The sequence below is a fragment of the Marmota flaviventris genome, chromosome 11, assembly GCF_047511675.1.
Source record: "Marmota flaviventris isolate mMarFla1 chromosome 11, mMarFla1.hap1, whole genome shotgun sequence".
In the NCBI taxonomy this organism is placed as follows: Eukaryota; Metazoa; Chordata; class Mammalia; order Rodentia; family Sciuridae; genus Marmota; species Marmota flaviventris.
Window position 1 is genome coordinate 71,701,486 of NC_092508.1, and position 13,253 is coordinate 71,714,738.

General features: G+C 31.7%; 1 protein-coding gene across 10 annotated transcripts in view; it reads left to right on the top strand.

Annotated features, from left to right (window-relative positions):
• The window catches only part of Baz2b (bromodomain adjacent to zinc finger domain 2B), a 351,303-nt gene that overhangs the window by 287,137 nt on the left and 50,913 nt on the right, over window positions 1–13,253 (top strand). For 4 of the 10 annotated variants that reach the window (XM_071619137.1, XM_071619144.1, XM_071619145.1 and 1 more), the window contains exons 18-24: window positions 1,970–2,062; window positions 2,171–2,232; window positions 6,039–6,104; window positions 8,671–8,736; window positions 10,138–10,182; window positions 10,424–10,456; window positions 11,892–11,957. In XM_071619137.1, coding sequence (XP_071475238.1) covers window positions 1,970–2,062; window positions 2,171–2,232; window positions 6,039–6,104; window positions 8,671–8,736; window positions 10,138–10,182; window positions 10,424–10,456; window positions 11,892–11,957 — 431 coding nt within the window. The remainder of the gene's footprint in view (window positions 1–1,969; window positions 2,063–2,170; window positions 2,233–6,038; window positions 6,105–8,670; window positions 8,737–10,137; window positions 10,183–10,423; window positions 10,457–11,891; window positions 11,958–13,253) is intronic. The other 6 variants (XM_071619138.1, XM_071619142.1, XM_027937985.3 and 3 more) reach the window with 2 other exon arrangements.

Consider the following 13,253-nt stretch of genomic DNA (forward strand, 5'->3'; position numbering starts at 1 on the left):
AATTGGCTGCACCAATTTGCAGTCCCACCAGCAATGTACAAGTGTACCCTTTTCCCCACATCCTCGCCAGCACTTGTTGTTGTTTGACTTCATAATGGCTGCCAATCTAACTGGAGTGAGATGGTATCTTAGGGTGGTTTTGATTTGCATTTCTCTGACTGCTAGAGATGGTGAGCATTTTTCATGTACTTGTTGATTGATTGTATGTCCTCCTCTGAGAAGTGTCTGTTCAGGTCCTTGGCCCATTTGTTGATTGGGTTGTTTGTTCTCTTACTGTCTAATTTTTTGAGTTCTTTGTATACTCTGGATATTAGGGCTCTATCTGAAGTGTGAGGAGTAAAGATTTGTTCCCAGGATGTAGGCTCTCTATTTACCTCTCTTATTGTTTCTTTTGCTGAGAAAAAACTTTTTAGTTTGAGTAAGTCCCATTTGTTGATTCTAGTTATTAACTTTTGTGCTATGGGTGTCCTATTGAGGAATTTGGAGCCCGACCCCACAGTATGTAGATCGTAGCCAACTTTTTCTTCTATCAGACGGCATGTCTCTGATTTGATATCAAGCTCCTTGATCCATTTTGAATTAACTTTTGTGCATGGCGAGAGAAAGGGATTCAGTTTCATTTTGTTGCATATGGATTTCCAGTTTTCCCAGCACCATTTGTTGAAGATGCTATCCTTCCTCCATTGCATGCTTTTAGCCCCTTTATCAAATATAAGATAGTTGTAGTTTTGTGGATTGGTTTCTGTGTCCTCTATTCTGTACCATTGGTCCACCCGCCTGTTTTGGTACCAGTACCATGCTGTTTTTGTTACTATTGCTCTGTAGTATAGTTTGAAGTCTGGTATCGCTATACCGCCTGATTCACACTTCCCAACAGGGGTCTTTTAAAGAGGTGATTCAAAGTCTGCATTCTACATGTTCTCTGTTGGAGTTATAATTCACTTAGTCATTTCTGATCTCCTGGTACCATTCCCAAAGTCTGGATTGCTTAGTTCCTGTGGTGGGTGTGTTAAAGTGGTGCTTTCTAAAATGATATCATGATACACCACTTCTAGAGTTAGAAGTATTCAGACTGTTTGCCAACACAGAAAAGCAGTAACATTTCATAGCCTTTATACCTATTGCCCCATTAATGTTGGTTAACAGATAATCATCAAACCTCAGTAGCATATAATGCTAAGTGTTAATTGCTGGTGCAAGTGGAATCAGTTGTAAGCTAACTGAACAGCTTTGCTGACCTTGGCTGGACTTCATAACACGTGTGGGGTCAGTCTCATTCTCTAGCAGCCTAAATCAAATATGTCCTTATAGTAATGGGCAAGGCACAAGAGCAAAAGTAGAAAGAGCACAAATACCCTTTCAGGTTCTACTTTCATTATAGCTGCTAATTCTTGACCATAGATGAATTCAGAATTGAGGGACAAAATACATTCCACTTCTTGATGGAAGTTGCTGCAATGTCACATTGTGAATGACATGTTTAAAGGGAGGAATGAAGAATTGGGGCCATTATTTATGCCTTTCTACCACCCAAGTTCATACATTTTTTCTTGGAAATTATGAGAAGTAAATTGTCCTTAAAATTATTGATTATAGAAGATTTAGTCTCTCTTTCTCATAAGTAAGAATATCACTGATTTAAGGATTTAACCATTAGTATACCTCATTGAAATATAAGTTTGGGGAGGAGAGTCTGTTTTATTTGAGGGTATTTCTTTTTATGTATTTTATTGTTTTACAATTGAAATCTAATTATTGTTCTTAACCTATAATTTTGGCAATTTCTAAGGACAATGACCATGACATTTTCTACTACACTACTCTCCTACTTGGTACCTTTTAACCATAAGCAGTTTTCTTAAATATTATACCCTTCATGATGATATAGTACTAATTTCACAGTTAGCATTTTAGGTTTGCAGTCATGTGAAGTTGTTAGTAATGTTTTCTGAAATTTTTTGTTTTTCAGAAATAGCCAGGCAAGCAGCACAAATAAAGCTTTTGAGAAAACTTCAAAAGCAGGAACAGGCTCGGGTTGCCAAAGAAGCTAAAAAACAACAAGGTGGGTGATATAAATGATGGCATGAATTTGAAAAGTGAGTGTTGGGGAGTTCATAAAAGGCTTCTTCTTTGCTCATCTGATGATAATCTGTGCTTTGGTTTCTCATAGCAATAATGGCTGCTGAGGAGAAACGAAAGCAAAAAGAACAGATAAAGATTATGAAACAACAGGTATGTTCATGCATTGAACTTTTAGAACATGGTCCTTATTTGGAGGATCTATATAAGTACATTATTTTGATTTTGATTTTTTTAATAACTACTACACATTGTTATGTGTTCTATTTAGAAAGTTGTCACCTTCCATTAGTTAAAATTTCACCTCATTTTAAAATTAAGTCGTCTTCTTTCAAGGTTTTGTTTTGTTTTGTTTTGAGGTTTTCCTTGCAGTGCTGGGAATTGAACCCAGGGTCTTATGCATGCACAGCAAGTGCGCTACCTCTATATTTCTAAGTTGTTTTCTTTCTTTTTTTTTTTTTTTTAATGATTACAAGCTAACATGATGGTGCATGCCTATAATCCCAGCAACTCAGGAGCCTTGAGGCAGGAGGACTACAAGTTCAATGTTAGCCTCAGCAACTTAGTGAGACACTGTCTCATGTTTAAAAATGGATAGAGATGTAGGTCAGTGGTAGAGCACCCTTGGATTTAATCACTTGTACCACAAAACAAATAAAAAAACAAACAAAAATTAGCAAAAAAATTAGCAAACAGAAAATTTATGTATTTTAGTATCTTAGTACTTTGAGTATAAGTGGACGTCCTGAACAATTGAAGGCTTTTTAAATTTATGTAGTGGTAAATGAAAGGTATTGCTTGAACATTCACATTTTAATAAGGAAAGTTGGTTGTTCTAAAATATGTAAAATATTAGAAAAAATTAAATTCAAGTTATATATGATAAGGTTTACCCTTCTAAATGCTTCAAAAATTACTTAAAACTTGCTACTGCACAAAAATAATGAAAGCATTATTTTAGCACATCCAGAATTTCTTTATCTGCAGTATCCCTCCTCTATGAGATCTTCAGACTATGATTGAGCAAATGAAATAATTTTAAAATCCTTATAGGTACAATACTAAATGATAAGGTATTCAGCTTCATTTAAGATTGAATGCATAAACTAGTCTTCCACCTCCACAAACTCATGTAACATTAAAACAGAGAGGAAATGGTAGCCAAGTATTATTCTTTAAGAAATTTTAAATGTTATTTCCAAGTATGAAATGAAATCAACTGTGTTACTCTGTAAATAGCTGCTAAATAAATGACTTGGGTTGGATTTAATGTAATTATTTCTAAGGTTCCCTGAAGAATTAACTAATGTGACTAGAGATAGTTGATACAGATTTGGGTTTTAGAATTTTGGAGTTTAGAGATTTGGGCAACCTAGATTGAAATATAGGCTTAGCTACTTAATAATTTTGTGACTTTGGCTATACCCAAAGGACCTAAAAACAGCATACTACAGGGATACAGCCACATCAATGTTTATAGCAGCACAATTCACAGTAGCTAGATTGTGGAGCCAACCTAGATGCCCTTCGATGGATGAATGGATTAAAAAAATGTGGCATTTATACACAATGGAATATTACTCAGCACTAAAAAAAAAAATAAAAAAAAGATCACGGCATTTGCAGGGAAATGGATGGCATTAGAGCAGATTATGCTAAGTGAAGTTAGCCAATCCCAAAAAAACAAATGCCGAATGTCTTCTCTGATATAAGGGGATGACTCAAAATGGGGTAGGGAGGAAGAGCACGGGAAGAAGATTACCTCTAGATAGGGAAGAGAGGTGGGAGGGAAAGGGGGGGAGAAGGGGAATTGCATAGATGGTGGAAGGAGACCCCCTCATCGTTATACAAAATACATGTATGAAGATGTGAGAAAAAAAAAAAGAATAGCATTACCTTAGATTAGGTAGAGAGAAGTGATGGGAGGGGAGGGGATGGGGGGATAAGAAGGATAGTAGAATGAAATAGACATTTTATTACTGTGTGTATATATGTGACTGCATGACCAATATGATTCTGCAACCTGCACACTCAGAAAAATGAGAAATTATATCCCATCTGATTCAAACGTATGATATGTCAAGGTCATTGTAGTGTCATGTGTAACTAATTAAAACAAATAAAAAATTTAAAAAGAAAAAAATAAAATTATAGATATAACTTTATACCCACAAAAAGTAATAATAATTTTGTGACCTTGGATGAACTACTTAACCTCTAATTCTCTATTTCATCTGTTGTAAAGTAAGATAATTGTAATTTTTTGATATTAGGAAAAGTATTCACTCTGGAAATCTCAGTTTTTCTCTTTTATAGTAAGAATATAATTTCAACTTCTGTTTGTTTGTTTGTTTTTAATGATCACAAGTTGTTTTATGTAAAGTGACCAGCTCAGTGTTTTTTCAAGTGCTCAATACTATAAGATTAATCTATATTATTATTATAATTCATAAATAACGTTTATCTACCTGTGTTTCTCATCCCTGGTGAGAGCACTGCCAAATAATAGTACATATAAATCTCTTGAATATTTAAGATAATACTTTAGACTAAATGTACTTAAGTCCCAAATTACATAAGCCCAAGATTGTCTACCTATCTCTTTGCACAAGAGTACAGTGGTATTCTTGTGCTTATTTGAGGGCATACCACTATAAAATCTTACAATTGACAAGAGCAGAAAAATTAGCTCAAGAGTATGATTTACTTAGCTCTAATCCAAATAAATACATCAGATATGGATCAAACATAGTCTTCTCTAAGACTTGTAGATAACATGAAAGATACCCTTGGGTTTTTATTCTGGTAAGCTAAAATACTTAATACCAAAAGAGTATTAAGTATTTTAGCTTGCAGAATAAAAATGCAAAATCATAGGGTATCAGTCTTCTGAAATCATAATATTAATTCCTAAAATCTCATTATCAAGTAGTAGGCCCGTGTAGGACATCAATAAAACATCAGTGTATCAAAAAGAAATTAAATATATATTAAAGTATATCTTCAAAAGGCACAACTAGCATCTGGAAAATGAACCAAGTTTTATAATATACAGCAGTATAAAATGTGTTTGCTCTGGAAGTTCTAGAATAAATACAATTTGAAGTAGAAAATTTCAGGTGTTTTTGTTCTGAAAATTATGCATTTATTCTCATCAGTGTCATTTTGGGACTCAAGTGGAAGTTATGAGCATGAAATTGATAACAGTATGCTTATAGTATATGAGGTAATTTTTAAAAATCAATGTACGTTCTTATCAAAATATAGATGATCACTAAATAAAACATAACCCACAGTCAGTTCATTAAATTTAGACATTGTGTATACCAACTGTGTTATATAACCAATTCCTTAGACTTTTAAATTGATATCAATCCATTTTTTTAAGTATTACAGATTATTTTTAGATGGGCTTATTGAAGTAGTTAAAAGGAATATCATATTGTTCAACATTTAACTATAAGTTTTAGAATGGAAATTATTTTTTATCTAATTGTGACAGTAAAAAAGGGCAAGCACCTTATCCTGGTTTATAGATGAATAGTTATTTGCTCTAGATCATCCAATTAATAACTTTAACCCAGAACTAGTTTATGTATTCTGATTCTGAAGACACTAATTTTTTCTACTTTTCTATCCTGTACTTATTTCAAATTAATTTTTATTTGCAGTTACAAATATTTATAAATATTTCCAGGCTATGTAAGTTTAATCAGCTTTATTTATCTGGTTTCTGTATATTTATTTAGCATTTTTATTTTATAGATTATGAGACATTTTTAAAATCATATGAATTTAAAACATAAAAACATAATTTTGTAATAAATCATTGAAATTTTTATATACAGTCTAGGCAGCATTTGATAATTTTGTGTTTTTTTTCTTATTTGATTCCAGTTAAACACATTTTACCTCAATATTTATTTTATTATCTTAAATTTTTATAATCTTTCCTTCAGGAAAAAATTAAGAGAATACAGCAAATCAGAATGGAAAAAGAACTTCGAGCCCAGCAAATTCTAGAGGTAGAGTTCTTAAATTTAATATGATTAAAGTAATATAATCATGTTTTTTGATAACTCTGCAAAAAATTAAAAAATTGCCTATGTCTCTCACCTATACAAATTAACATGTTCATCAGAAAATATCTTTAAATATAATGCATAAAGTAAGACCTTCTCTGAACTTTATTTAGCAAGCTTATCTAATCCTACCAGTAAAAATCTAGGAAATAAGACAAAAGAAAAAGGAAGACCTTTGACCACCTAATATAGTTGTCATAAAGTTCATTTGCTAAAACCTTTGTTCTTTACTCTTAGAAAAGTTATTAGAGTTTATAGTCAGATATTTACTTTCAATATAGAAATAAACATTTTATAAAAGTAAACATTCTGAAAGTAAAATTAAATTTTAAATATAGAAACAATTTTACTGGCATGGTTTGCTGGTTCTAGCATAACTCGGTTCCCTATAAGATTACTAGAGTAAGATAGAAGACATGTTGTCAACAACAAAAGTAGTAGCCAAAGACAGCAAAGGAAAATAGAAAAAAGCTCCATCTGGTATATACAGGGACCCAAAAGCCTAGCAAGAGTTTGTAATCTTTTAGTTGAATAGCAAGCAATTTCAACACCTTAATAGCCCAAAGGCATTACTCTATCAAACTGTGTAGTATAATAACCGATGTTCAAAATAATTGCCCTGAGTCATCAAAAAAAAGCCAAATTATGTTTAGTGTACTGTGTCTAAACAGGCATATGTCTCAAGGTTATTTCCATCTAACATAATGCAAATAAACTTTTAATGCTTAAAATTATTATAACTTCTCAGCTATTCAGGAAACTACTGCTTTATAGACCACTTTATTTGCTGTGGGTCCAGAAAGCTGAGATTTTTGTTGTTTTTTTACCCCTTCTAGAAATACATACATGTTCTCTAATCCATTTTAATCTTAAACTCCTAAATCAAAAATATCTCTATCTTAAAGTATATTGAAGTTAATTATCAGATAGTTATGAAACTATCTAGTTAATGACTTTAAGATTTATAAAGTTTACATTTGATTATATGATATTTTATTAAAATTTTTTGTAGTTGTAGATGGACACAATATCTTTATTTATTTATTTTTATGTGGTACCGAAGATCAAACCTAGTGCCTCCCACATGCGAGGCAAGCACTCTACCACTGAGCTACAGCCCCAGCCCAATAATATGATCTTAATGGCCAAAATGTGCTTGATGAAAGATTTATAGGTTTCCATCCTGTTAGAAAAAGGGGAGGACATATGGTGTGACACTACATTGAATACAACCAAAGACATGAAAGGTTGTGCTGCGTTTGTATACAGTCAATCAAAATGCATTCTGTTGTCATATATACCTAATTAGAATGAATGAATGAATGAATGAATAATTTTTTTAAAAAAGGATATTGTAAAAACAAAAAAGGGCGGGGAAAAGAACACTTGAAATTTAACCACAATATGTGAGATAGAGAGAAACAGATTTAATGCTTCATTTAGTGGTTATATCTTAAATTTAAGTTTTAAAATTAAGTTTTAAAAGAAATTTCAAGACATGTGCATTTTAAAATTGTTACTGATTTATTCTTTTTTTAAAGAATTTTATTTTTTGATCAAATTATATTATTGTGTGCATGCATAAATAGATAACAATGAATTTTGCTATTCTGTATGCTTATTTTTTATTAGTTAATTAATTTATTTTAATTAGGTATATATGACAGCAGAATAAATTTTGATTCATTGTACACAATTGCGACACAACTTTTCATTTCTCTGGTTGTACATGATGTAGCGTCACACCATATGTGCAGTTATACATGTACCTAGAATAATGATGTCCATCTCATTCCACCATCTTTCCTGCCCCCATTCCCCCTTTACTCTTAGAAAAATTATTAGAGTTTATAGTCAGATATTTACTTTCAATATAGAAATAAACATTTTATAAAAGTAAACTTCTTCATCCCCTTTGCCCCATTAAAGTTCTTCCATTTTTCCCATGCGCCCTCCACCCATTATGGATCAGCATCCACTTATCAGAGAGAACATTCGGCCTTTGGTTTTTAGGGATTGGCTTATTTCACTTAGCATGATATTCTCCAACTCCATCCATTTACCTGCGTATGCATATTCTCTTTTAATGCTGAGTAATATATCCATTGTGATTTATTCTTGAAATAGTTTTTATTTAGCAGTTAATATATATCCTGTTTTCTAAATTTTTTAGAGATGTTTTAAAATCAGAAAACAAAAAATGACAAAATAATTTTTTCTGTAATTAAGTTTTAAGATAACAAATACTCAGTTGTTATAGATTTTTAATGAAGTTTGTAGACAGTAAGAAAAGTTGTCATATTCTTATGAATTTAATAATTTTTGGCATATCCTAATGCTTATCTATAAATTAGAAATATAATTAACGGGGAAAATCTGTAATTGTCCACATATATGTTACATATTGTTTTGTACCTTGTGAGGCATGTAGCTTCATTTCAAGTCTGAGATTATTTGCAAGTTGTAGTGGTGCTGTTGCATGACTTTGAGACCTGTTTTGCATGCACAGGCTAAAAAGAAAAAGAAGGAAGAAGCGGCAAATGCCAAATTATTGGAGGCCGAGAAACGAATAAAGGTTAGTTTAGATGAGAATCAGAGTTTTTATTTTTCAAAAAATAAAAACTATGTGTTTTACCAGCATCAATTATACATATATTTTTTTAAAAAAAGCTTTCCTCAGAATGGCTATCTAAAAATACATTATAGCAGATACAATGTGTAAATGTGTGCTTTTATTTGTATGTATATTATATGTATACATTGTGTATTTTTATTTCATTATACAGGTTCTATGTAATGCTTTCAGCTCTTTCAATAGGAGACATCAAATCAGAAATGCAAATTATTGCATAACACCTGTATATAGTTTTGCTTGATAAGAATGATTCCCCAAAAGATTTTGTGTGTCATTTATGTTTGTTTAAAACTATGTCCCAAATCTGATTCTCCCCATATAACTTTATCTTTGTTAATATCTAGCCCCAAAATGAAAAGCATATAGAAACAAAATTCTATCAACTGCTATTTACTAATAAGTACTATTTACTTATCGAAGTATAAGAGAGATGTTCTTTCCCTTCCCCACCCACCCTGTCTACTTCAGATAACTAAATTCTAAAAGTGGGCAGCTGTGTGAACCTGGTAGTATTCAAAACAACCAGAAAACTGTTTTCTTTTTGTGGGGTGGGAAGGCAAGGTTGGTGCTGTGGTTGAACCCAGGGCCTTACAAATGATAAGAATCATCCCTACCTCTGAGCTATATCCCTAGTACCTATTTCTTATCTTTTCAACACTCTGTTACTTTATTCTTTACGTGTCTGCCCCTTTTATGCCTACTCTTAATATTAATTTCATTCAGATTTTACCTTTATAAAAATTGTGAAACTGATGAGATTCTTAGAATTATTTGCATTAAACCCCTGTCCCCTTGGGATGGTGTTGTGAACCATAGGTGGGTATAGAAATCTGATCACCAAAGTCTTTATCACTTTTATTCATAGAAAATAAATATTTGTGGTTAATTATAAGTACATTGGGGGAGATTATATTTGGAGTGGGGAGAATTCTAATCAGCTAAATTTGAGAGTTACAACATAATGTATTAAAATTATTTTTTTTAAATGTGTGATTTGTATCTCATGCTCTGACAATCTAGTCAGTTCAGTAGATCACCGTTGATGTGTATTGTTAGGATATTCATTGACTTTTAAGTTGAAATCCTTGCTCCAGCATCATATGGTCTTTATGTTAAATATATAGAACTATGTGAAATTGAGTTGCCATTTTACAAGAAAAAACATGATTGAATATTGGCAATTCTGTATGGTTCAACCTAATGGAAGACTATAGAATTTTAGAAACAGGAACTTTTATACTTTTTAGGGATTGGCTTATTTAATAAAAATATCCCATTTTATTTTTAGCATGTTCTAAATCTTTCCCAGAATTCATATATTAAAAGTTTCTTATTTTTAAGGAAAAAGAATTGAGAAGACAACAAGCTGTTCTTCTGAAGCATCAGGTCTGTATACATGTGATTATGTAACTGTTGAAATGTATGTTTTATAATTTTGCTTAAATCTATTTGGGGGAAAATGTTCAAAATATTTCTTTAAAATTTCTGATATAATTCCTGCTTAAGTTTTTCTTTCATCACTTAGTTATTGCCTTGCTTTGATTTTGGTGTCTTTGGGGGGGGTTAAAATTGGTTTTATGACTCTGTGATTTCTGTTTCATAATGTTGTGCCAACTCTTTCTACCAGGAGTTGGAGAGGCATAGACTAGATATGGTATGGGTATGTTTATTTTTGTACATCTAACACCGCATTGTGATTTGGTTGTGATATGGTTGTCATAGCAATGCATAAAGTGTAGCACTGGCTGCTGTCATATTACATACTGCTGCATGGCTTTACAGCACAGTGCATTGCATACATCTGCTTGTCTGTCTATAAAGAAGTATGATACATCTCCAAGATTTTTCATTGAATTGCATAAGTCTTAAGTAAGGCTCTCTCTAAAAATATACATTACTGATGTCACAGGGAAAGTTGGATCACTGTACAGTTAGATACAGTTGTAACCTGTATTCTCCCATCATTCTAGATGCAAAACTACCATTGAGTGCAATGGAAATTTTGAGTTTGTTTGATGAGAGAATATTAAATATTTATACTAATATATTTACAAATATATTTAAACTAAAAAATCAAGTAGAGCAGGTGCAGTTGACACACACCTATAATCCCAATAACTCAGGAGTTTGAGGCAGGAGAACTGCCAAGTTTGAGGCCAGCCTCAGCAACTCAGCGAGACCCTGTCTCAAAATTTAAAAAAAAAAAAAAAAAAAAAAATTAAATGGCTGGGATGTACCTGTGGGTTCAATTCCCAGTGCTGCAAAGAAAAAAAAAAATCAATTAGCTATCATTCATCTGTGATTTTTTTAATTTAAAATAAAATGAGATTATCAAATTAAGCTAGTGCTTACCTTAGGTAAACACTGTACATTTTAGATTATACTTATTAGCCCATGGTGCATCTTTCTGGTTTTAAACAGTGCATCAAGTGGCAGACATCAGTAAATAGAATATCCCATTTTATTTGTGTTTGTGTATGAACTAATACTAGTTTAGTTTTATAAATTGTTATAAAAGCTTTTAAAAAACCCTTTCTAATTTGTTGGTGATTATTAAATCATTAAAGTGATTTTATACATGGAATAAAACCAATTCTAAAATCATTACATGAAAGTGATTATAGATCAATTTCTGCCTGATCTAAAAATTTTAAGAACAATACAACCTTTAGTTCAATTGGCTATAGTAAGTATTTGTGGTTTTTCTAATAGCAGATGTAAGGTAACTGACCTGTTCCAGCCAACCATTATGCTTTTTGTTCTGCCAGCTTTTGAAGGAGCATCACAACTGACCATAAGTAAATCTTGTATGCTTCTGTTTACACTGTCTCCATGTTCATTGCTTTACCTTTTTGCTTTTGATTGTTCTTGTATTTGCTTTCTAAACCTGAACTAAAACATGCACAGACTGGCCATTCTTGTCTTATATTTAGTATTTACTGTGACTTGTCTATAAATGCTAAACATGCTATACTGAGTTGTTTTTTTTTTTTTTTTTTTGTTTTTGTTGTTGTTGTTTTGTTGTTGTTTTCCATTTGAAAATCAAACTATTAACTATGGTTGAGTTAGTTTTCTAATTTTATTTGGCCTAATAGGAACGTGAACGAAGACGACAACATATGATGCTTATGAAAGCTATGGAAGCTCGTAAAAAAGCAGAAGTAAGTGTATGTTTCTAAAAAAATTACCTTATTGGAGTTGGGGTTGTGGCTCAGTGGTAGAGCATGCATTAGGCACTGGGTTTGATCCCCAACACCACATTTTAAAAAAACCAAAACAAAAAACGAAATACACAAAAATAAAGGTATAAAACATTACTTTATAAATTAATATTTTTTCCCAAAGCATTAGCTCTTCCAAACATAAATTTTTTTCAGAGTATGAGTTTGTCCTGATTTACTGGCTTTCATAAACAAACTGAAGGTTAAATATAGTAACACTATAATTCAGTGTTTAAAAAGAATAGAAAGGGTTCCAATGTATGTGTTAATTTTTCTGGCTGAGATTTTAATTATTTATGTGTTGAATGGTATTAGTTTGGATATAAGTAGCTACTTATTAATGTAACCAGAATGTCACAAAATTAATATTATAGCATGCCTAGGCAATTTTGTCTGTGCTAATTTAAACTCCAATAATTCTAATTCTGATGGACTTCTGCCATCAGAATTATTCTTTATGTCAGAAAAATAATTCAGAAAAAGACAATTATTTAGTATGTCAAAACAAATGTACTGGAATTTAATAGAAATCTGTTAAACATTAAAATAATATGTTACAAAGGAAAGCATTCTGCATTAGAACTGTTGAATAGAGAAAGGTGTATGGCCATTATAACCAGGATTTTGGAGGTTGAAAAACTCAAATTCCCATGCTAATTTTGACACCAATTTGCCTTTCCTTTTCAGACTTTTTCTTTAAAATTGAAATAATGATACCTACCTTTTAGGGTTGTGGGATCATCAAGTGAGATAAATATTTAATAAATGATAATTAGACTGAGGATGTCACTTAGTGGTAGAATGCTTGTCTAGTGTGCGTGAGGCCCTAAATTCAGTTCTCAGCACTGGTATACATACATACTCACATACCTACATACATACATTCACACAATTAAGGAAAACAATACTGTTTTATCTAGAATTGAGAGCCCTATGTTTTATTATTTTCATCTCAAGTTCTGGCACATATTTTTAAGATAGATTTTTGGTATGTAGACACAATATTATATGTATTGTTTTAGAACCTGGACAGGGTAGTCAGATTACCTGAATTTAGATTCTGATTTTAGTATTTTCTAGCTATATGATCTCATCCAAGTTATTTAAAATTTTCATGACTTATTTAATCTGCAAAATGGATACAGTAATAATTCCTAACTCATAGGAATTGTTATGATATACACATGGGTATGAATCTGTCTTAGTATAGGTATAAAGTTCTTAGAACAGTGCCTG